We start from the raw sequence: 24,083 nt of genomic DNA, 5'->3' as shown, positions 1-24,083 counted from the left end.
CTTATGGACGAAACAGTCCTGGAGGACACACGAAGCAGGCGCTTAGTGCGCGCAGTGGATCGACGATCCTGAAGGATCCTTCAGATCCGTACTATCCCTTGGTTAAGGAATACCAAGATGTCGTTTCCAACGATCCGCCTTCTGGCCTACCTCCAGATCGAGGCGTGCGTCATGAGATTGACCTGGTCCCTGGAACCAAATACTGCGTAACAAGGCAGTGGCCCTTGCCAAGGGAGCAGTGTGACGTCATTGACGCGTTCTTCCGTGCGAAACACGAGGCGGGCATGGTGCGCGAGAGCAAGTCTCCGCACTCGACGCCGACATTCTGTGTCAGAAAGTCAAACGGCAAGTGGCGCATTGTCCACGCTTTCAATAAGCTCAATGCCGCCACCATTCCGGCGCAGACGCCTATTCCTAGGAAGGATGTTCTCCAGAACAACATGGTTGGATGCACAGCATACAGTGCGCTCGACTTAGTCGATGGTTATTACCAGTTGCTCATGCGTGCCAGCGACATTCCGCTGACAGCGGTCAGCAACCCGAGCGTCATGCTCTGGGAGTGGTTAGTGATGCCCCAGGGGCTGTCGAACGCGCCCGCGACGTTCAATCGTCTAGTGACGCAGCTTTTCCGGCCCCATCGGGCGTATGCACAGACATATTTCGACGACATTTTCGTCCACAGTCGTGCCGAGCACGGGAAGTCAGATGTGGACAACCCCATAGACCATTTGCGAGCGGTGCTCGAGTGCATGCGCACTAATAAGCTGTACGCTAACGCATCCAAATGCATCTTCGGTGCTGAAGAGATCCCCTTCTTAGGGTGCTTCATCGGGAAGCGCGGCCTTCGAGCGGATCCCGCTAAGGTCAAAGCCATTGTTGACTGGCCGGTTCCCAAGAACCAAAAGGACTTGCGCAAGTGGCTTGGCCTCGCCAACTACTTGCATAAGTACAGCGAGAACTACGCTGATATGGCTCGGCCATTGTCCAATCTCCTTAAGAAGGATGCGGAGTGGGCCTGGGACACCGAGCATCAAATTGCCTTCGAGGCGGTTAAGGAGAGTCTCCTACACGCGCCGATCCTGGCGTTGCCAGACCCCGATCGTCCGTTTAGTGTCGTCTGTGACGCATCGGACTTTGCCATCGGTTGTGCACTGCTGCAAGCAGACACCGAAGGGCGTGAACGCGTAATTGCGTTTGAGTCTCGCCAGCTTAAAGCTGCAGAGAAGAACTATCCAGTTCATGACAAGGAGCTACTTGCAATGAAGTATGCTCTAGTCAAATTTAGGGTTCACCTGCTAGGCTCTAAGCCATTTGTCATCTTTACTGATCATGCGTCACTACGCACTGCGACTCAGTCGTCTCACCTCTCGCAGAGGATGGTCTGCTGGCTCTCCTTCTTTGCGGAGTACAACTTCGAGGTGAAGTACAAGCCTGGCAGGCAGAACGGGTTAGCGGACGCGCTGTCCCGCAGACCCGACTATGAGTTATCACATGTCACGACTGTGATGTCGTCCGTGACGGACTTGATCCGCGCTGCGTATGCGCGTGACGACACGTGTGTCGCTCTGCTACGATCTCTTGGGAGCAAGGAGTTTGAAGACTCAGACTGTAAGCTGTCGGCGCGCTTACGCGCGAGGCTGCATCGATATTCGCTCGATGATGGCCTGCTGTATTACAGCATCGATTCGGAGGATACTCCACGTATTGTGGTCCCTCATGATGAGGATCTGAAATATCGTATCCTCTATGAGGCACACGATACTGCGCTTAGTGGCCACCTTGGTCGTGAAAAGACCTATGGTTCTGTGAGCCTCTCCTATTGGTGGCCCAAGCTTTACAAGTGGACGAACACGTATGTGCGCACGTGTGAGACGTGTCTGCGGGTGAAGCCCTCACCGTATGCGGCCGCGCCGCTGGCAAGCTTGCCTATACCCTCTGGGTGTTGGGAGTCCATGAGTATGGACTTTGTGTTCGGCCTTCCGAAGGACTCGGATGGCAACACGGGCATCGTGGTCTTTGTCGACCGTTTGAGCAAGATGGCTCATCTAGCGGCGGTGCCGGACACCATTGATGGTAAAGGTACAGCCAAGCTGTTTATCGACCGGATTTTCCGCCAGCACGGGCTGCCCGAGTCGATCGTCTCGGATAGAGACCCCCGTTTCACGGGTAAGTTCTGGTCGTCCGTCTTCAAGGTGCTGGGCACCAGATTGGATATGTCCACAACGGATCATCCACAGACCGATGGTCAGACCGAGCGCGTTAATCGCGTCGTGGAGGACGTTCTCCGCAGCGTTTGTGCCGAAACGCCCGAGCGTTGGAGCACCATGCTTCCACTCGTGGAGTTCGCATTGAATAAAGCTGTTCATGCCTCCACAGGCTTTACCCCGTTCTACGTGAATGGCCTCACCCACCCTCGCGTCCCGTTGACGCTACCACTCCGTGGTTCCGGGCTTGGTGGGGGAGAGATAGCCGGTCGGCTTGCTGATGTCAGCCCTCTCACTGTTCGTAAACAGGTTGACGAGTTTCTGTCAACGCGTCTGAGTGTCCTTCGACACGTATGCGACGCTATGGCTGAGAGCCAAGACCAACAAAAGGAAAACGCAGATGCCAGGGGCAGAGCTAACATTGAAAGTTACGCAGTCGGAGACTTGGTTTTACTAAACGCAAAAAAACTACCTACACATGCAGTTTCTGCGGTCTTCAAGACGAAGCTGCGCCCACGCTTCATCGGACCTTTCAAAGTCGTGGCCAAAAAGGGCCTAGCGTATATGCTCAACCTTCCGAAGAAGACGCGCACCCATCCGGTGTTTTATGTGGGCTTGATCAAGCCGTACCGGGACCCGGCACGGTTGAGCGCGGAGGCGCTGGCACCAGGACATGCGTAGGTGGCGCAGCCACAGAACCCTGCTGAAGTCGCAGCAGAAGGTCGACTTGGCCCTCCAGCCTCGCCAGACCTCGCTCAAGGTCGGAGGACCGGTTCGCCAGCGCAGCTGGGGCCTCGAACCAGTCGACGCGCTCCCGGAGCTGATCAATCTCATGCTATGAGCGCGTTCTCGGCCTGATGGAGAGTCTCACGGAGACGTACGACCTCCCGGCGCAGCGATCCCATCGCGTTCCAAGCGTCCTCAAGCTCCGAACGATGCAGCCAGTGCGACTCAGCGTCCTCCACCGGCGTTGCTCGATGAGCAGGGAAATTGCCACTTCCACGTGGAACGGATAGTGGCTCGGCGTCGCCGCCAAAATCAATACCAGTATCTGGTGAAGTGACGAGGGTACCCCCACTCGCAGAACTCATGGGAGTTTGAGGTACCCCTCCGGCAAGACTGCCCTGACGTCGTGGACGCTTTTGATCGAAACGATCGACGGCGCCCTGGGGGCTCGCGACCGGCGCGTCGGTCGCCACCCGCTTCCCGACAGTAGGTCGGGGAGCGAGGGGGTCAACATCTGAGCTCAAGCTTTGACCCTGGGCTGCTGCAGCCGACGATCCACCTTGTGGAAGGTCTGCAGAGATCGGAGGAGCATGTTGAGGAGCCCGCGCAGGGCGGGGCTGGAAGCCCGAAGGAAGTTGGCGCTTCGCCCTAAACTTCGCGAACGCAAAACCGGAGCCGACGCTCTAACAGGACGTCGTCCTTCTTGAAGCTAGCTTGCAGCGCAACAATGGAAGAGAGCTTACGGGCCCCTTCCACCCAGAGCTCGAATTGAGCGACATCCTGCTCCTGGCGTTCGCCAGCCAGTAGGACCACTGGATACGTCCGCATTTGCGGCACGGACGCCCCCCGGGCTTGGAGCTGCAGGTTCTCACGGTACTCGCGTTGAGTGGTAAGCTGAGGCGTCAGCAACCTCTGGCGGAGGTCTTCTCGCTGAGCGACCTCTTCGTTGGAATGGGCCGCGGGTCCGATGACATAGTTGCGACGCCGCGAGGCGAGCCATTTAGTTGGGGTCGCGTGGCTCAAAGCCGTAGTCACGGCGGCTCGGATTAAGCAGAGGTCGTGCTATCGGACGCTGGGCGCGGGGCGCCTCTTCCATCGTGGCCAGTTGTTGGCTTTGGGCCTCGTCGAGGTTGTTGGAAACAACGTTGGCCTCCATAGGCTCGTTCTCGTTTCGCGACGGTAGTGACGACGTTGTCCACAACGCGGTCAGAGCTGACACAGCGTCGCTACGTTCTACGAACGGATTGGGCGTGCGTAGGTCACGCTTATCGGTCGTGCGACCCCGTGGAGGTTCCTCCTCCTCTTCCCGGAGGCAGGTATCACTGCCGTAGTCGACTCCTCTCCCTCTTCGAGGCCTTCAAAGAGGGCTTCATTCGCGCGGCGAATACGCGGCTTCGGCGCGTCTGCCGAGCTTTTCGGGGCCGACATAGCGACGCGAGCTTGTTTAAGCTGCTGCTTGGAGTAATACTCCGCCACAGAGAGCGTGGTTCTCGCCACAGGCGCTGATGCGTTGTGACCAGCGACCGAGGAAGCACTACGTGCGGACGAGTTAGGCGGGCTGTGCCCGGGCGGCGACGACGCGGAGCGTGGGCTGCGGTTGGCACTCAGTGCTGTTGCTTGTCGTGGGCTGTGCCCCGGAGATAAAGACGCGGAGCGTGGAGTACGGTCAACAGACCAAGAAGCTTTCTGGCTGCCAGCCATCGATGAGCCACGGGCGTGGTGCGCTTGTTGAACTTGGAAAGTTCTTGAGCGAGGTCCGAAGACCAAGCAGCGATACCTCTGATGAGGGAAAGTGACGAGTGTCGACACGTGGTGTCAACAGTCTGGTGAGGGAGGGTGTAATGGGGTTACACGTACCCGTTAGTGTATCGTACACGAATAGTGTGTTTTACACAAATGGTGTGCACACCCAAGTTGGTGTATGTACACGAGACTTAGGTTGGTGGCCTCACAGCCACCCGTCATGCATATTACTAGGCTCCACTATGGTAGATAGTGAGTGTTATACATTTACCCCACTGGCGGCCCTGCCGCGAATAACAACAATAAAAATCAGTTCACGTTTTGAAGTCTAGTGTCTATTAGCCTTATTTAAGGTATTAATAACTCTAGGAGTCTGTAGATCGCATATCTACAGACTGTACTTGGTTCTGGTATAGAACCAAGGTTTACAACCGAACTAAGACTCTGAGAGTCTACGTCTTCCTCTGACGCAAGCTACGGCAGCCCCGCTGCAGCGTTAACCTTTACACGCACATTAAAGGGACTCCAATCATATCTGGGTAGCCTCAACTATTACCACAGATTCATCGCTCATTTCGCGATCTACGCGACCACGCTCTACTCACTCTCGGAGACGGACTTCAACGAGTATACATCCAAACCAGGAGTGCGTTCCCAACGAAAGTGGACACACGCCATTAACGCGTTTGAGACTCTCAAGACGAAGGTCGCACAAACTCCGATGTTGAGGCACTTCGACGAGACGCGATATCCCATCGTACTTGTATACGCTACTGAATGGGCGATCTCGGCCGTTCTGGTGCAGAATCACGACGGAGTTCACATGCCGGTGAAGTTCACCAGCCGCACTGTAATGGGTCTGCTTAGACCCACTACTAAGCTTACACGTGTGCGCACGTGTATGAGGAAGCGTAGGAGTAATTTACTTAAGTTTAGTATACTTGTATCCGCAAGTATACTGAAACCTAGATAAAGGAACCGAACGATAGCTTTGGTGCCAAATGAGAACTGTATTGATTGTAAATGGGGTTTCCTCCTAAAACTGATATTTCTAATGAGAGGTTCTGCCATTGGATGGCTGGCAGAACCCCTATCTATTGAATGACTCTCATTGGTAGAAAGGTGTTACTTTCTACCAGTCATATGCCTTTTGCTATGAATGTGGACCACCCTGTGGTGGTCACCTGAATGTATCCCTTAGTGCATGTTGCACTAAGGTAGGAGGTGAACCGAATGTGTAGCCCCGCTACACCATCCCCCCGTTAGGATTTGACGTGCCGGTCTCGACACGTCAATCCGTATTTTCTTCGGGAGAACACGTGCTCATTCCCAATGAGCACGCCAACGACGTCTTCGTCCAAGACGCCGGCCGCTTCGGCAACAGCAAGTGCTGTCGTCGCCTCCAAGGCGACGACGGCCGCTGCCTCAGCCACGACCGCTACTGGCATCGCCTCGACGGCGATGCCGACAAGCGCGGCAACAGAGAGTCGCCTCTCTGTTGCTGGATACCACTCGAGATTGCATGAGAAACATGCCATCCGAAACAAGACAGGCAAGATCATTGCTGTCGATACCGGAGTGGGCATCTACTCTCCGGGTGGAGAGGGAGTTCCCCTCGACTACGGAAGCGAAGTCGAGGAGGGGGAACTCGAAGGAGACAAGGACATCTTGTCTCCGGGCCACACTGACCCCAATGTGGGTCTACGTCGTCCACGCGAGGACGACTCGAACGCTTCGAGCTCGAAGCGTTCGCGCAGCGGCAGTGGAACACCGCTCGCTGCCGCTGGAGCCTTGATGACTCCGCGGGATGGAGATGAGTCTGCTCCATCCGCTGTTATTGCAGCCTCGCACACTGAGCCAGTGCGCGAGCCGTGGATGCCGTCTCAGTCTGAGATCGGCAGCCGATTCGGTGCGACCGCGCCACCGAATCTGTACGCGCTGTACTCGTGCAACGCCATCGTTGACGATGACGTCGCGAAGCGAGTACACTTTGATCCGTTAACGAATCAAAGGCGCGACTACTACATCGGGCTCTTCCATGAGCTCCGATGGTTTGCGAGCAAGAAGACTTCTCGCAGAAGCAAAGTGCCCGAGTGGCAGGCACTTTGTCAAAGTTGGAGTGCCTTTGTTGAAAACTTCAACAAGAACCCCGCTGGCTATCGCGACCGGATTAGCCAGGCGCGGGAGCGCTACGAGAAGTTCTCGAAGCGTGGTAAACTTGAACGACTGCACCATGGTGCAGTCGGTATTGGACTTCCTTGCGCAGTGCCTTATGACACTGCTTGTGAGTACTGCTACCCTGGAGCAGTACGCATCACCGAGCGGGACGTCAACGGGTACACGTCCATGTGTGTACCTGACGACCTCAAGACCCTGTGCGCCAGTTTTCAGGCGCAGGCGTCTTCTAGTGCTGCGGATAATCGCAGCACTTATCCGAGTGCTGTAGGCGACTACAGCGCTCGCCCAAGTTTTACGCCCTTCGGCGGAGGTGGCGGTGGCGGCCTTCGTACGCCGTCACCATTTCCGGAATGTCCTCCATCAGGACATTCCGTGATTCCCACGTATCGTGTTGGGGAGGAAATCCTCTCCAACGAATACAAAATGAACCGGACCTCGGGTCTGGTTCCGATGACCAACAATTCGCTGGACGATCCAGCGAGTTGCCCCGCGTGCGTCTCGCAACGGGGGTGGGGGGGGACGGGAAGACGCCCCGGGTTTGGTCAACCAAACCTTGAGCCTCGCTTGGAGGCTGTTGAGCGTCTCCAAGCGTCGCAGTTCGCTGCTCTGCGTCAGGAGCTGAGCTTGTTAAAGGCTCAGCTCGCGGAGGTTGCACAGACGACCTCGAACGTAAAGGTCGAGGTCGGGACGAGGCTCTCTGGCGCCTTGAATCGCGTCGCCGCGCTCGAGAGCGCTTTGGCGAGTCACCAGACGTAGGTGACTCGTGCTGCACGTACGGCTTCAGTCGCCCAACGTAAAACGTTGGGTGCAAGCGCATGCTGGACGGTATGTCCAGTGTGTACGCGTTGCCATGCTTCGCCAACACGGTGAATGGCCCAATGAAGCGCGGAGCAAGCAAGCTTGCTCCGAAATCGGAAACTGCATGTTTAGCTAGGTTCTGCGTAGCTAACAGAACTAATGAACCAATTTTAAATTCATTTGTGTTTCCTCTGCCGGTGTTATCGGCATTCAGCTTCTGTCGATCGACAGAAGCTGCTATTGCATCTTGGACAAACCGAATTACGGCTTGTCGACGCTGGACAAAGTCCATTGCATCCGAGCTGAACCCCTGGTTCAGTTCGTGCTCCTTGTTCGCAGCGGGCCCGGCCTGCGCGTGATGTTCGTTGTCGTTTAAAGTGTCTACGCCCGTCGTAGACACTGTCTTGTTGTCGCCATGACTGCGCGCAGTACGTGCGCGAGTCGTCACAGCTGATACATTGCTCGTATCAGCGTGCTTATCCGGTTGTTTTGAATTAACCGGATATCCTCCCCCACTTAAGGAAGGAGCTACCGCACCGAGTACGCTCGGTACGCGTGGGTGCCGCATGGCATTCACGTAGAACGGTGTGTGTCCTGTCGAGACATGCACCGAGTTGTTGATGGCGAACTCCGCCATCGGCACGCAGTCGCTCCATTGATGGAACGAGTGCGCATAGCTCTTCATGGTGTCAACCAGCACGCGGTTGACACGCTCTGTTTGTCCGTCGGTCTGCGGGTGATCCGCAGTCGACATGGACAACTGCGTCCCAAGAAGTGTAAACACTTCTTGCCAGAATCGCGCTGTAAAGCGCGGATCCCGATCCGACACGATGTCGAGTGGCATACCATGGTGTCTAAACACCATGTCGACAAACAGACATGCCGTCTGTTTGGCTGTCACCTCGGCTGGTACTGCAGCAAGATGCACCATCTTGCTGAAGCGGTCAACAAAGACCACAATACCAGTCCTCCGCTTGTTGTCTTGCGGAAGACCAAAAACAAAGTCCATAGAAATGGACTGCCAGCACTCCGACGGAGTCGGTAGTGATTGAAGCGGAGCCTGCGAGTTGGGCGCAGGCTTCACACGCTGGCATACCTCGCAAGCACGAACGTACTTGCGTACCCATTTGTACTGGTGACTCCAATAGAAGTCACGCGTGAGAAGCAAATATGTCTTCTCACGGCCAGGATGTCCCGATGTCGGGGCATCGTGGTACTCATACGTGATCTTGAGCTTCAGCTCATGATCATCCGGCACGACAATGCGATCTGCGTTGTCGTCGACTGCGCTGTATAGCAGCAGACCATTGTGTACACGATAACGGTGTACACGGGCACGAAGGTGTTTGGCCAGCTTCTGACGAGACTTGTCAGAAGGTGTGGAGAAGTACTCCAACAATTGCTTCGCATCCGCATCATGTGCGTATGCGGCCTTCACTTCGTCCAGCAAGGACGACGAGGGTGTAGTCGTCCTGACGACGCCAACGCAGTTGGCGTCGGCCTCTTGCACCACATAATCTGGTCGACGCGAAAGCGCGTCGGCCACGACATTCAACCTTCCAGGTTTGTACTCAACCTGGAAGTTGTATTCAGCAAAGAATGACAGCCACCGTGCCATTCTTTGTGATATGTGCGGCGACTTGATCGCCGTACGCAACGATGCGTGGTCGGTGTAGACCACGAATGGTCTACTCCCAAGTAGATACACTCGAAACTTTGCGAGTGCATACTTCATGGCAAGGAGTTCCTTGTCATGTACCGGGTAATTGCGCTCAGCTGGCTTCAGCTGACGCGATTGGTAGTAAACCACACGATCACGACCTTCGTGATCGAGTTGCATCAGTGCGCATCCGATCGCGAAATCGGATGCATCGCACACAACGTGGAATGGGCGATCTTGGTCGGCCACCGCCAAGCTCGGTGCCTCAGTCAAGCCCTGCTTGACTGCTTCGAAGGCCTGCTGACAATCAGCAGTCCATTCCCATGCAGCCTCTTTCTTTAAGAGCTGCGACAGCGGGCGAATCTTGCCCGCGTAGTTGCTCACGTACTTGCACAAGTACGTGGCGAGTCCAAGGAACTGCCGCAGTTCCTTTACGTTTGAAGGCGTAGGCCATTCATTGATCACTCTGACCTTTCCTGGGTCAGGGCGTACGCCGTTCTTCCCCACGAGACACCCAAGTACGGGTATCTCGGTCGCCCCGAAGATACACTTCTTCAGGTTCGCGTAGAGCTTGTGCTTTCGCATGAGCTCAAGCAACTTGCGGAGATGCTCTGTATGCATCTCCACATCCGATTTCCCATTCACAGCCCGGCTGTGAATGAACACGTCGTCGAAATAGCTCGGTGCGAAGTCGCGCACCGAGCGCAACAAGTGCGTGACGCACCTGTTGAACGTCGCTGGGGCGTTCTTCAGCCCCTGCGGCATCACGAGCCACTCCCAGAGCATGCCGCTCGGAGTGCTTACCGCCGTGAGAGGGATATCACTCTCACGCATGAGGATCTGATAGAACCCGTCTCTCAGATCCAGAGTACTGAAGATAGTACTCGAGGTCATCGAATCGATGATCACATCTTTTCTAGGTATCGGCGTCTGCGCCGGTACCGTCGCATCGTTCAGCTTGTTGTACGCATGAACGATGTGCCACCCGCCCTGTGGTTTCTTCACACAGAACGTAGGCGCGCTGTGCGGGGACTTCGATTCCCGCACTTGACCTGCTCACGCGGCAGTGGCCACTGTCGCGTGACGCAGTACTTCGTTCCCGGCACGAGATCAATCTCGTGCTGAACACCCTTGTCCTGCGGTAACTCCGCAGGAATGTCGGCCGGGAGTACATCCTTGTACTCACGCAAGACCTTGTAAAAGGGGCTCGCCTTGAGCGAGTCCCAGCCTTGCTCGTCGAAGCGTTCCTTCTTCGACTTCGCGCTGAGGGCGTCCGCGCCCTCAGAGATGAGCTGATTCAGCTCTTCTGCTTCACATGTCATCCTCTCGACGTCCGAGAGGATGCAGATCTGCTCGATGCGTCCATCGTGCAGTTCGCGAGCGAAACGCTTCCAGCTTGTGACTGGGAGCGACATCAACTCCGACGCTAACGTCGGAGGATTATTCAGCCTCATCTTCTTGTATTGGAGACCAATACTCGTACGCGTCAAGACACTCAATGTCTCGACGGTCGTCTCCAACTCCTGTGTCTGCCCGGCAGACACTGCTTGTAGCGTCTCGGTCCCTGACCGAGACTTGCGCAGCTTTTCTCGCTTGCGCCGTTCACTTCTCGTGCGGAGCCCGGCTCCGCGAGTTTCTTCTTGTCCAGACCCGGCCGTGGACAGTTGTTCCTTGTATTCGCCGGCGGGTTTTACCCGCGGGCGCACGCGTTCAAGCCCGGCTTGATCGCGCACCGCTTCGTCGTGCAGCCCGGCTGCACGCGAGCTCGCAAGCATTTCCGGTGCGGGACGTTTGCAACCGTCCGCACTGCTTGCAGCGTCGGCTCCCAGAGCCGATGCGTCTTCTTTACCTCTACGCCTAACGGCGGAGTGTCTTTCGACAAATTGTGTGTGTCGACACGACCGCGTCGCCCCGGACGCTTCGAGACCCTCTCGAATCCGATTGAATCAGGCCCTGCTGATTCGTTTCACATCTTCTTCCAACGACTCTCGCAGTCGTTGGCGTTCGCTTCGGGTGACCGGAGACAGCCGCATTCCGCGCTGTCTCTGATGGAGGGCCGCATGCACCACGTGGTGCATGTGCTGCGCCGACAGGGCCATCGCTCTCTGTCGCGCTGCTGCTGCTCCCGAAGCGCGCGATCGTGCACTTCGTCCAGTCGATCACCGGATCATGCCGTGCAAGCCATGGCATGCCCAACACCATATCGAACTTATCGTCCAGTTCGAGGACGATAAGCTCGTCGACGAACTCCTTCTCTTGGTAAGAGAAGCGTACGCGTACGATACGCTTCTCGGTTCTAACAACGACACCCGTTGCTAGCCTCACTTCCAATAGACTTCGAGGTGTTTCCACCTCCTCGAAGTCAAGCCTTGGAAGGCTCTGCAGTCGAACAAAGTTGTTCGACGCACCACAGTCCACTAGAGCACGAAGAGACTTCTCTCTCTTCGAGCTTACCTTCAGGATGACAAGGTTCGGCTTGTCATCTTGTTTCTTGCAGTGAGATTGACTCTCACTGGGGGCAGCGATCTTCATTGCAGCGTGTCCGATGTCGACACGCTCGATCGCATCACCAGCAGGGCGCCCCGCGCCTGCTGGTCCCTTTAATTTTTTTATTGCCCGTGACGATACCCAGTATCGCCACTTCGGCTCCTCGCCGCGTGCACAGGTGCTGTGCACTCGCGGGCATAGTGACCGATGTTTCCGCAGCGGAAACAACGCACATTCGTTGATCCACGACGCTGCTGGGGACCAGCAGCGGTCGCACTCGAGAGGTCCATTGGTTCGGGACCTCCCGACGGCCTTTTCACCGGTCGTGGCATCAGCCGTGGGGCGTTCACATGCAGTTTAGCCTGCCGCAGGCTAAACTCTTCTTGCATTGCAAGCGCAATTGCAGCCTCGAGAGTATTTGGATACCCTCGGAAGAGATAGATCTTCACAGGCCCATCTCTAAGGCCCTTCATGAACGTGACGACCTTTGTCGCCTCGTCAATCGGGTTGGTCACGATATTCGAGACCAAGTACCGTGCTCTTTGGGCGTAAGCATGCACGTCATGCTTGCCCTGTTGCAGATCGAGGAACTCCGCCCTCGATCGGAACTCGTTCTGCGGGGGCTCAAACGCTAGTTTGAGCTCCTCCTTGAACTCCTCGTACGTGCTAAAGCACGTAGGATCTGTGAGTCGGCGTCCGTACGCCCAACTCCTCGCTCGTCCGCCAAGACATGACATGGCGAACGCAACCTTCGACAACGGGTCGACGATACGTCGAGCCGCAATGGCAGTGTCGACCTCGACAAGCCAACGGAGGAGAGGCTCCCCCTCTCTTCCAACGTAGCTGCTTACGTGGAGTTTCAATGACTCCACGCGCGGTGTGGCCGATGGCGACACCGAAGTTCGAGCAGCGGTTTCACGCTGTTCCTTCACGATGAAACCCAGAGCAACACCGTGTTGCTCCGTCGGCGATAGCGTTCGCAACATCGTTGCTACCGCCGCTTCCCCAATGACTGTTGACAGTCGTTGGAGGGCCTCCCACTCTGGTTCCGACAGGTGGGGGCAGTCTGCACGCGCAACATGCGTTGCAGACGTTTTTGGGCTACCCACGGACATGTTACTGTCCGAGGGCAGGTTCTCAGCCCCGCGTTCGTATTCCATACGAACGTGTTAGTCGGTCGTTGGACGGACTACAAAGTGCTACCAGGTGTAATGGTCTGCTTAGACCCACTACTAAGCTTACACGTGTGCGCACGTGTATGAGGAAGCGTAGGAGTAATTTACTTAAGTTTAGTATACTTGTATCCGCAAGTATACTGAAACCTAGATAAAGGAACCGAACGATAGCTTTGGTGCCAAATGAGAACTGTATTGATTGTAAATGGGGTTTCCTCCTAAAACTGATATTTCTAATGAGAGGTTCTGCCATTGGATGGCTGGCAGAACCCCTATCTATTGAATGACTCTCATTGGTAGAAAGGTGTTACTTTCTACCAGTCATATGCCTTTTGCTATGAATGTGGACCACCCTGTGGTGGTCACCTGAATGTATCCCTTAGTGCATGTTGCACTAAGGTAGGAGGTGAACCGAATGTGTAGCCCCGCTACACGCACGCTGAAGCCAAACGAGCTGAACTACGACATCGTCGAGAAGGAAATCTTAGCACTCTTGCGCGTCTTGAGTGACTGTTTCACGATGCTGGCCGGGAAGACGGTCCGCATCTTAACCCGCCACACGACGATGGCTTGGTTGTTCCGATCTAAGAGACTGCAGGGACGCCTGTCACAGTGGGCCGCGATCTTGTCGCCATGGAAACTGAACGTTTGCCGATCCTCGATCTAGTGTATGTTGGTCCGGAGTTGAGACGCCAAAAACAGGATAAACATCAATGCATGACCGTGACTCCGGAAAGTGGTGACCCTCTTTCAGATGAACTTCGTCCTGAACGAGTTCTATCGGAAGGTGTACGGCCGGAAGTACAAGATCCGGATGTACCTGTTGAGTTCCGATTGGGACCAGGCAAACGATATGGCTGGTGGGAAGACCACTGTTCAGATGACACGAAGCGGATTGCGATGGTTCACGGAGTGGTAAACAATTGTCGGACAGATATCCTTTTGGATTCCGGAGTGTCAGTAAGCATGGCGATCTTGCGCGTAGACTCAAACTCAAGCGAAGTTTCTGCAAACAGCTCCGGGTATCTGGACTGGGTGGCGTTCCGACCATCATCACCGCGAGTGCTGAAGTGAAAATCACTTTGGGTCCGAGAACTGTGTATGTCTTGGAACTTTGGGTCGCGAACATTGGTGAATGTGTCGACGTGTTGCTTGGAATGAATTTCATGTATTCCGCTGGAGTGCGACTGTGCGCACGAGAAGGATTGGTGCAACTTCCGGATGAAGAAACTGTGTTGCTATCAGGACGTGGTGCGGATCAGTACCACAGAGGTTTGGACCTTCCGGTGAGACCGCGTGAAGAGCTTTTCCTGCGCCCAGGTGAACATGCTATCGTCCGGATACATTACGGACAGAGCAATCCACAACGTGATGTGGTATGAGCTGGTCGAGGAGACCGATGGGTAACCCAGATCATCTATGCTGTCCCGGCGAGTGTCCTTCATGAAGGTGACGAGGGCTGGGGTGAAAGGAAAGCTTTCCTTGCGCCCCTGCCCTTTTATCGTCTTGGACAGCTTGTTTCCTGCGTACGCTCGGAGCTTGTCACGCGCCCGCCACCACCCGTCCACGGTTCCATGGGGGTACCGAAGCTCGTCGCGGTCAAGCCGATCCGCTCGATGGAGTCCAGCGCCACCAGCTTCACCTTCACGGTGTAGCTATGTTGCTTCCGCGGCATTTGTTGCAGTGGCAGGACTGGCCGGTGCCTCGGCGTTTTAGCTGCTGGCCATCCAATTTTATTTTTTTATGATTGGTAAATATATATTTTTTTCTAGTAATTTGATTGGTCAAAATAAATGCATTTTCTCGTGTTCCCGGGTTTTGTGTTGCCCGGGTATTTGTGTCGTTGTCTGTAGAGCGCGATTGCTCCATGCGGAACCAAAACAGGCGGCAACAAAGTCGAAAACCACAATACATTTAATGGATCTGGACGGGTCCGATGGGTTTCTGATAAAATTCCACCAGGGTAGGGCCTACCCGGTAGGCGGCGGCAATACTGGTTCACCTCGCTTCTTTGTTGCTGCAAGAGTCTCAGCGCATCGTGAAAAAGCGAAAGTTCTCGGCGACGCCCACGGTCTCCCACCATAACCAGCGCGAGACCTGAAGTTGTGAACTTGCGTAGGTTTTGTCTCGTTCAGTTCACACGGTAACGCTGGGCGTTGCAGGTTTTGACTGAGGTTTAGTCAGGCTTTGCTGCAGACGAACGCAGTAACGCTGCCAAAGTCAACGCAAGGAGTGACAGCCCGAGGAAAGGCAGCCATGTCGCGCGCTTCAACACGCGAAAACGGTGGTTTCGTCGTGGTTTCAGCGCTGAAAGGCCCAACGGCCGGCCGTTGAAGAAGCGCTCTCTCCCATGCCCCTTCGAGTCTAAAACGTATCCATCGCGGCGTTTCCGGGTTCTATTCGCGCCGTGATTGGCCAAAACGGCCGGAGAAACCCGAAACGTTCCACTCTTTCGATCTTGGGGAGCCGCCAGCGAAACTCGAACGGGACGCGGCGGCACTCAACTTCCAGTCGCAAAACGCCCCCGCACCGCCCAAGCACAGCAAGCGACGCTCGTAACGAGAGCGTTTCCCGTCGACATGAACCGCAAGTTGGAGCTCATGGGGCTGGAGGACGGCGACAACCAGCAGCAGCAGACGGAGATGCCGATCCTGGACAACCCTGACGTACGTGTGCCTTGAGTCTTATCAACGGGTGATAGGGGCTGATCGAGGTTTTCTCTCTGCAGTTGAGCTATCTGAGGGCCTCGGCGACGCACGACGGCTCGAGCAGCACGACCAGCAGCAAGTACGGCAGTCCCGAGGAGTCCTTGGGCGAAGAGGACGAAGACAACAAGAAGACGGCGACGCGCCGCAAGACGGACTCGAACAGCAAAGCGCCGTGGACGCGCGAGGGAGAACGACAAGCTCATGCAGCTGGTCAAGCAGTACGGCGCCAAGCGCTGGTCGCTCATCGCCATGCATCTACCCGGTCGAGTCGGCAAGCAGTGCAGAGAGAGGTGAGAGCCTCCACTTTGAAGCAGTTAAAGGGTTATTGGAGGCTGACTTTTTTTCTGACGATCTTGTAGATGGCACAACCACTTGAACCCGTCGGTCCGCAAGGACGCGTGGACGGCCGAGGAAGACTACGTCATCTTTGAGTGCCACAAGAACGTGGGCAACCAGTGGGCCGAGATCTCCAAGATGCTGCCCGGCCGCACGGACAACGCCATCAAGAACCGCTACTACTCGACCATGCGCCGCATGCAGCGCCAGTCGATCCGCAAGAAAGGCCCCATGCGCGAGGGCAAGAGCATCCGTGTGGCGTCCGTCACGTCGTCCCCAGTGCAGAACAACAGTCAAGTGGGTCCTGGGCCCATGCAGCGCCATGAACTGCACAGGTGGCATGCAGCCCCAACTGTCGCCGCAACAGCAGCTTCAGCAGCAGCGAGGGGTGAGTTTCCAATCCACTTTTCAGAAGCTCTTCTCGGATTTCCCAGGGAACGCCGCACGCGTGAGTCCCCGCGCTCCGGCTGAGTGTTCTTGGCTTTGTGTTGATGAAAACTAATGAGTTTTTGTATTCTGTTGGTGCAGAACGATGGCAGCTCCATGGTCGACTTTGAGCGCTCAAACATGGGGGGTCTTCACTACGACAACCGACGATGGTCTACCCAGTGAACGGCGGCTATTCAAACGGGATGGGTCCGGACTACAGTCGCCCCATGTCCATGACATCGTCTCCCTGCTCGACTTCCCCCGCTGATGATATGAAGAACGAGAACTTCGACTATGTCCCGATGCAGGCAACCATCCAGCGACTGCGGTCATCGAGTCCTGGCTCGGTGATGGGCACCTCTCCTTCGACGTCAATGGGCATGATGAACTCACCTTACGGCTCACCGGCAAGCCACATGCAGCACCAAGAGCAACAGCAGTCTGGCAACTACATGATGTCGGGAAATCCGTACGCGAACAACAATATTCGCAACGGCATGTACTCGGGCCCGTCCGGACCTGCCCAGCAATATCGCCAAGCGGATGGGCCGCCAGTAAATTTATCGCACAAGCGCATTCTCGATGTCCAGGGCTCGCAGCGTGATATGTGGAAGAATGATAGTCCTGTATCTGTGACAGCGCATATTTTCCGTGGCATGCCAGTCCCGCAGCATATCCAGCAAGGCCAAGTCAGTGAGCCGATGGCGATGCAGCAGTCCAAGCCAGTACCGATGCCAGTGTACAGACAAGCTCCGACATGGGTCACTTCAACGGCATGGAGCAGGTGTGGACGGATGATGCTTATCTGTGAACAATGTGCTGCTTTGAGGTGGGAAGGTGAGATCTCCTTTCCCGAGTATTTACTCCCCATAGACTTCTATTCTTTAAAGTTATTGCTGGAGGCGAATAGCAGCGTCTTCCCTTACGTCTCTGTGTTTATACTTTTGCCTTATCGTTGCTGTATTTACACGATTGAAGGCACGGCTGCCGCTATTTGAGGTGGCTGCCATAGTTCACTAAAAATATTGGCGATTCGCTGGGCGGAAGCAGAGTCGTGCAGCCATGAACAACAAGCGGGTAGGAATACAACTCCATGATACTGTCTGGAGAGCTGTCTGAAAGATGAACGTGTCGTACTGCAACGCAGCGGATGGCTATGCAGCAGGGGGTGACGCATTGGACGTTAGCTTTAGGTGGTACCGAACACGCTACCACAAAACTAGGGGCGCGTTTCCACCTGCGTGCACTCTTTCTGCGGCAGCTAGACTTCTCAATTGATGAATTGAGCTTCATCGTCACGTATTTGGTGAATGAAACCACGATCTCCGAGCAGCCATGGTGGCGAGCGCTTTCACATTCCGAGCGGTAGGTCACCACTCAGTCACCATTTCTAGTACTTTGCTAACCTTACCTTGTTACTTGTAGTCTGGAAACTGCGAGTCGGATGAAGATGCAGCACCTTCGTCGCGGTGAAGAGCACGTGGTCTGGCTAACGTCTATGGAGACTCCACGATCGTGCATTCTTCTGTACGGCAATGCCGAGGCCAGGCCTTTCAACCTCGCCACTGCACCCGTGCTGAATTTCACAGAAGGCTCTGTTGTTGGAAATCTTGGGGCTCCACCTCGCGCATCAATTCAGCGTCCTGCTACCTCTGAAAAGAGTGAAGCTTCGTCTTCTAATACACTAGCAAATTCAACGGTTGGTGCAGCCGACAGTAAATGGCGTCGGGTCAAGCGAGAAAACTCGCTGCGGAAGGATATCCACTTGTACAACAAGATCGTCCTCTCGGGGCCGGCCGACTACATCGTGCTCACCGCGAGTGACGTTCGGGACAATGCCTCCGGTGCATCTGATCGTCTCCACTGGGCCAAGATTTTTGGGCTGGAGAGTTTGCAGGATGTCTGCGGCAGGCTGTCTTCGAGCCTGGTGCGATTATTGTCCAAGAGGGCCACCAGCTTAACTCTCTCCATCTCGTTGTTGAAGGCGAGTGTCGGGCCTCTGTTGGGCGTGACGACTCAATAGCCCAAGCACCGTTCAGCCAACCGACCAACTCAAACAGCACCAAACCACCACTGACGACTGCAGAGGCTCAGCTCCGGCACACTCGAAAATTTCGCTGGAGTGACGATTCTCAGTTGCCTGTGGCCTCGCTCGGACCAAAGTCCACGATTGGGGATATTTCACTCATGCTAGGAACCCAGAGCCCACCACCGTTAGGGCTGTCACGACAGTAAATGTCCTCTCGCTTTCCCAGGAAGACTTCGTGCGCGAGAGCAGTGACCGACATGATCCAGCTATAGCCACTTGCATCGAAAGTAAGCATCGCAAGCCAGCTTTGATACCTGTTGTCTCCGCACGCTAATTGCTGCACTTGTCTAACGATGCTCAGAATTGCAGAGCACAGCGTACGATACACTGCGATTCGTGCTGGAACGTGTCGAAATTGAGTCCAAGAACGAGCACTGCGACCAGCGTCTCAAGATCGATTCCTTACGCGAAGCACTGCGCCAGAAACATCCAGGTATCTCCCCCCTGGATCATACGCATGTTACTGCTTTGTACTGCGACGTTCACTGACACACCGATGTGATGCAACGCAGTGATGACGAAAGACAAGCAGTCGACAAGCACTTCTTCGGGTTCTACTGCAAATACGCACAGAGCCTCCAGTACATCTTCTCAGCCTGAACAACCAGAAGCCATCAATGCTGGAGGACAGTGCTCTAGCGTCGTATCTCTGCCATCGGTAGTGCTGAGCATGCCACAGCCAGTGCAGTCACGAGAAGGCAACACATCCGTAACCAGCTCGGGACTTCCGTCGCTGCCGTTGCGGGAGAAGACGTAGGTCCACTGAAAGCTCCACAGGAATGACTCGGCAGCAACGCAAAGCAGCGCGAGCCTTTGCGAGCCTGCAGTTCCCTGTGGCTGGTAAATGTCTCGGGGACTGCGTGAAGACGCCCAGCAGAGCCTCAGTTGACGAGTCTCCCGTCACAAGTCCAGACTTGCAAGCCACTCCGCAAACCGAGGACCTGCTGTTTTGTTCCCCACGATGACTCAGCGCCGACAACTTCACGGAAAGTACGTAAACCTTGTCTTGGTCTGCTCATCGTCACTGATCCAGCTCCATGGTAATGACAGGAATTTACCACTGCTGCCTCGATATCGAGGCTTCGATGCTGTCCCAACAGAGTAAGCGCTTCAGCTGCTCCTTCATCAGATAGTCTCGTACAACCCTGTACTGCACAAGCACGATCGGATCAAACCAACACAAATACAATTCGCTCTCCGTTACTGGGCAAGCATACATGAATTACCGAACACAAGTACCAATCTTCGCAGCGGCGTCTCACTCTGCCTTCACCTCCTCAGTCTCACGATCAATAGATCTCAGTAGGCCTTCCTTTTGTCATCATTTTTGGTCGGCGGTCGCGAAGTCTGGCCCTCGAATCTTGGCGTCATCAGCAAGGGCAACTGAGGAAGTGGCTGCAGCATTGTCACTCGGCGCTCCGTTTTCACCTTCTCAAACGATGAGGTTTGCTGTTCCATGGGCTTCTCACTAGTCTCTCTCTCGGACTCCTTCCGTGCTCCTGCGATGTATCTAGTTTCACCCCTTGCGTGACTGCTTGAGCGTTAGGCTTTGCAATTTCTCCCGTCATGGGGTTATCTTCCTGTGAAGCTGATGCAAGCGTCTTCAGAGCCGTTAGCGTGGCCTCATCGGTAGATGTCTTGCCCCCCGCTGCATTTACTGTGTCTGTCGTTGTCTTAGCTTTCTTTGCAGCAACTGATTCATCGGCAGCCGCAGAGGATGAAGACGGCGATGTTTCTGATACCGCGCTGTCATCCTCAGATAAGCCACGAGCACGCTTCTTCAGCAACGTGGCAGACTCCAAAGCCTTCGTCGCATTGCCCATACGAGCATCATCGGACGAAGCACTGGCACTGTCACTCTGCTCAACGCTTCCAGAGGAGGCTGGCGTCGCAACCTCCTTTTTCACATCATCGTCTTCCTTTGACTCTCCCATCAGCTCGTCGTCATCGTCATCCATCGAATCGTGCACGGGCGTTTCATGCACGGGCGATCCATACACGGGTGTTGCCGACGGCGTGTCTACAGGTGTAGCACTCGGGGACTCATCGTCATCATCGTCGTCGTCTCCATCTTCATCCATGGAACCCAGGTACTCAATAGCCAACTCCGGTTCAAAAAGCCACTTGCTGGACTCCGGGGCCCTTACGCGTGGCGAGGGCGCCCAAATCTTAAATGGCTCAGAGAAACCGGAGGAGTGGAGCCACCACGGGCTTCCAGGGGTGTCTTGCGCAGCACACCAGGATTGAACTCGATGCGGAAAGCACCTTCACCTTCGAAGATGGACTTCGTCTTATTGAGGTAGGCGGCGGCCTTGGCTTCGGCGCCTGCCGGATCTGCTGAGGGCTTTGGCTCGCCCTGCTGCTCCCCAAACGCCTTGGTGAGCTCTTGGCATATGTCGTCATTTGCCAAGTGCTGCATCTGTTTCAGCACCTGAGTCACCAGCTTGTCCATCGTGAACAAGAAGTACGACGTAGATCCCATGAGACTGCGGCAGGAGTCCTCGTACTTGGAATTATCAACCGAGCCATCGATCAGTGAGTACAGCTTCGAGAGGAAAGCCTGGTAGTCGCCGGTCTTCTCCTTGGTTGAAGCAGATAGGGAGTGGTGTGCGTGGGCAAGAGCGCGCGCTGCCGGGTTGATTGTACGACGGTTGCGGTTGCGTTTCGCCTTCTCGCACAGGTCAAAGGCACGCTCAAGACGGTTGTGAAGCATTTGGTACAGACGCAGGAACGCATACGCGTGCTGGTTACCATAGAAGCGAGACTTGTAGTCAGCTTGCACCTTAGCAGCATCTTGCTTGCTGTCGAGCGCTGGGAGCCCTGGAGGGAAAGCAGCAGCCTCCTGGATGGTAATGGCACCAGGCTGCAAGTATGCCTGGCACCCAATGGTAGCCAGGTTAATCGAGAAGTAGCCCTTCGCCTTGTTAAACTGCTCCACGGTACCCTCGCCAAAGTCTGTGCTCGCCTCCGTACCCATCGGCAAAGTCTTGGCTTTCTCGAGCGTCACAGTAGTGCGCTGAGGCTTGCGCACGAGCCACTCCTCCTCCAAGTGGAAGAACGGGAAGAAGAAAGCCTGCCAAACCTTGGAAACTTTTTCTTTGTCGGCCACGCTCAAGTTCTTCTCGGCCGCATACGAAAGTAACCCGAACGCCTCCTTGTGGATCTGTACTGAAGCAAACTTGTACGCAAAGTGCGGCTTCCATTTAGCTGAAGACGAAGCCTGCGCCGAAATTGCCGCCGCCTTTCCATCTGCCGCAATTGGAGCCTTTGCTGAATGTGCAAACTGCTCCTTCTTGAGCGCATCAGCAATATCCGATGCCTGAGGAGGAGCCTTAACGCTGGCAACAGCAACAGTAGCTGAGACAGTGGATGGTGCTGCGCTCGAGTCCGTCTTGGACTCTTCCGCGCGCTTCTCGTCTGCTTCCAGTTTCTTCTTCGCCTCCTGCATCATCATCTTCATACCCGTTTGCTTCTTGTCTTTCTGCTTGAAGTAGAAGCTCGAGTGGTCCAGCGACTTGTGATAGTTCTTTTCATTGACCTCCTTCCACTGTCGGTTAAGGTCTTCGCGCGCGCGGCGCCATTCTTCGTCCTTCTGCTTGAGGCGCTTGAGGATCACGGGAATCGCACCCGCCGGGTACTTACGCAGCAAGTCCAAGATCTGCGCACCAGAATCGCCGTAGATGCGCGTGATAGCATTTAGGTGCGTGACACGGAACGTACCCTTGTCCACAACATAGTTCCACAGCTTGTCATCATCGCCACTCGACTTCTTGCTGTTAAGCACCTCAATCTCGTGCGCAAGCGGTTCGAGAATGCTAATGGTGGATGCATTAGCCTCGATCACCATATCGATCTCAAAGCGCTCGTCTTCGCACTTGAACAGCGCCTCCTCGTACTGGTTCTTGCGCATGCTCTTGAACGAGTAATCTTCACTGCCCGTAGGCACTGATACCCAAGAGTCATTGCACACTCGCTTTTCGAGCGCTGAGCGGTGAGAGCAAGGCGGAATTGGATAGCTTGCGGGCAGACCACGGTACGATGGGGTAGCGCGGCGGCACTGCGACAGGTCCGTTTCCGCCAGAGGAATGAATGGCCAGATTTCCTTGGGCGTCTTTTGCACACCATGCGAGCACAGCAGGTGGTCGAATTCTTCCACCAAGTCCGTGTGACGGCCAAAAAGGTTCCTGATGAGCGATAGCATCTCGTTGCGATCCAGCACTTCCTGGCTGTACAGCTCAAGACACTTCAGGAACTCGCGCCAGTTGTCGCGGGACGGAAGAATCTTCTTGATCTTCTCAAAAATATTCCACTCCTCCTTGTCGAGCAGCACGTCCGAAATTGCCAGGTACGCACGGCGTTCCTTACCGTCGTACGGGCGGCGCTTGGCGCGCTTGTGGTTGAACTGCGCACGGTTGCGCTCGCGTTCGCGCTCCTTCTCGCGGCGCTCCAGAGCCTTGCCACTCAGGCGTTGGTCATCATCCTTGTAGCCTCTTCCCTTCTTGCCGTATTTCATATAAGCATCCTCGTCATCTCCCATTAAACGTCCACCCTTCATCGCAGCACTGGACGGCGAGTCACCTCCACGGTCATCTCGTCGGTCAGACTGCTGGTAGCCACCTTGGCCAAACTTGCGAGCCTTCAGTGCCATTTGATCCTTGCGCTGCTGAGCCTTCTCGGCAGCACGGTTCAGACGCTCCTTCGCTTGCTCCTGGACCGCATCGGGCAAGAAGAAGGTAAACTCACGCAGCAGATCCGGGTGGTCTCGGAAAAGGTGCGAGACTTGGTCCAGCACCTGGCGGATGGAGCGCTGCTCCTTCTGGTAGGTATGCAGGATGGCCAGGAACTCCTTGTACGTCTCAGGCTCATCAGCAAAGCGTTGCTTGATAGTGGTCACGTAGTGGATCGCGTGGTCGAACTCCACGGGGTTCGTCGAGCTCCGTGACCCCCCGTTGCCACCACTTGGCGTCGGTGCCTGCTGCTGCTGCTTCTTCGGCTTCCCACCAGTCTTCATCTGGGCAGAAGGGGGCAGCTGCTGACGCGACGACGGCGTCGGCTTGTGAAGCTCCGGGGTGAATACGGCGGCGGAGGGATCGTCACCGGCGGTGGGCGGTGGCCCATGTTGGCGTTCGACGACTGCCCCACTCCCGAGTACATAGACTGCTGCACACCTCCACGCCCCGCCATCTGCGACGGGATCACCTCAATAGACGTGTCGGGGCGAATACGATACCCTGGCGGCAAGAACGTGTTAAAGCCCAGGATCAGGTTGGGATAACCGCGGAAGAGCGTCGACACACGCAGGATGACGCCGGGCGTGTCGATGGCCTGCGCCTTAAAGTCCTTCATGACGTCCAAGAACTGGTTGTAGATGTCAGGCTGGTCTCCGAACTGCTGCTTCACTTGGTCCAGATACAGCAGCGCGTCCTCCACACGCAGCTCCCGATGGCGCGGGGGCGGACCCGACATGGTCTGCTGCTGCTGGTAGTAGTCTCCCTCAAGTTGGTCGTTGGGGATGATGCGTCCGTCCAGTCCGTACTGCTGCTGAATCGG

At 55.5% G+C, this 24,083-nt stretch overlaps 4 protein-coding genes across 5 annotated transcripts; 2 read left to right on the top strand and 2 right to left on the bottom strand.

Annotated features, from left to right (window-relative positions):
- Positions 1-15,550: 15,550 nt before the first annotated feature.
- Positions 15,551-16,627, top strand: KRP23_1561 (Transcriptional activator Myb; the record flags this gene model as incomplete). 2 transcript variants are annotated; one of them, XM_067886219.1, is made up of 6 exons in its annotated part: positions 15,551-15,637; positions 15,700-15,889; positions 15,948-15,969; positions 16,039-16,312; positions 16,386-16,463; positions 16,544-16,627. In XM_067886219.1, the coding sequence occupies 6 exons, from the start codon at positions 15,551-15,553 to the stop codon at positions 16,625-16,627; spliced, it is 735 nt and encodes a 244-aa protein (XP_067752139.1). The 2 variants fall into 2 exon arrangements, with proteins under 2 accessions (XP_067752139.1, XP_067752140.1); XM_067886220.1 differs by having other exon boundaries at positions 16,383-16,403.
- Positions 16,628-16,671: 44 nt separating this feature from the next.
- On the top strand, positions 16,672-19,290 carry KRP23_1560 (uncharacterized protein; the record flags this gene model as incomplete). Its single annotated transcript, XM_067886218.1, has 4 exons — positions 16,672-16,913; positions 17,870-18,371; positions 18,843-18,966; positions 19,046-19,290. 4 exons carry the CDS (start codon positions 16,672-16,674, stop codon positions 19,288-19,290), a joined length of 1,113 nt encoding a protein of 370 aa, XP_067752138.1.
- A 667-nt stretch (positions 19,291-19,957) lies between these two features.
- KRP23_1559 (uncharacterized protein) lies at positions 19,958-20,614 on the bottom strand (the record flags this gene model as incomplete). The annotated part of the gene is made up of 1 exon (XM_067886217.1): positions 19,958-20,614. The coding sequence occupies one exon, from the start codon at positions 20,612-20,614 to the stop codon at positions 19,958-19,960; it is 657 nt and encodes a 218-aa protein (XP_067752137.1).
- Positions 20,615-20,676: 62 nt separating this feature from the next.
- On the bottom strand, positions 20,677-23,999 carry KRP23_1558 (Paired amphipathic helix protein Sin3-like 4; the record flags this gene model as incomplete). Its single annotated transcript, XM_067886216.1, has 2 exons — positions 20,677-23,562; positions 23,631-23,999. 2 exons carry the CDS (start codon positions 23,997-23,999, stop codon positions 20,677-20,679), a joined length of 3,255 nt encoding a protein of 1,084 aa, XP_067752136.1.
- Between the last annotated feature and the right edge of the window lie 84 nt (positions 24,000-24,083).

The sequence above is a fragment of the Phytophthora ramorum genome (assembly GCF_020800215.1).
Source record: "Phytophthora ramorum isolate Pr-102 chromosome Unknown Phyram_PR-102_s0001, whole genome shotgun sequence".
NCBI lineage: Eukaryota > Oomycota > Peronosporomycetes > Peronosporales > Peronosporaceae > Phytophthora > Phytophthora ramorum.
Note: the sequence above shows the minus strand (reverse complement) of the source record. Positions and strands in the feature narration are given on the sequence as shown.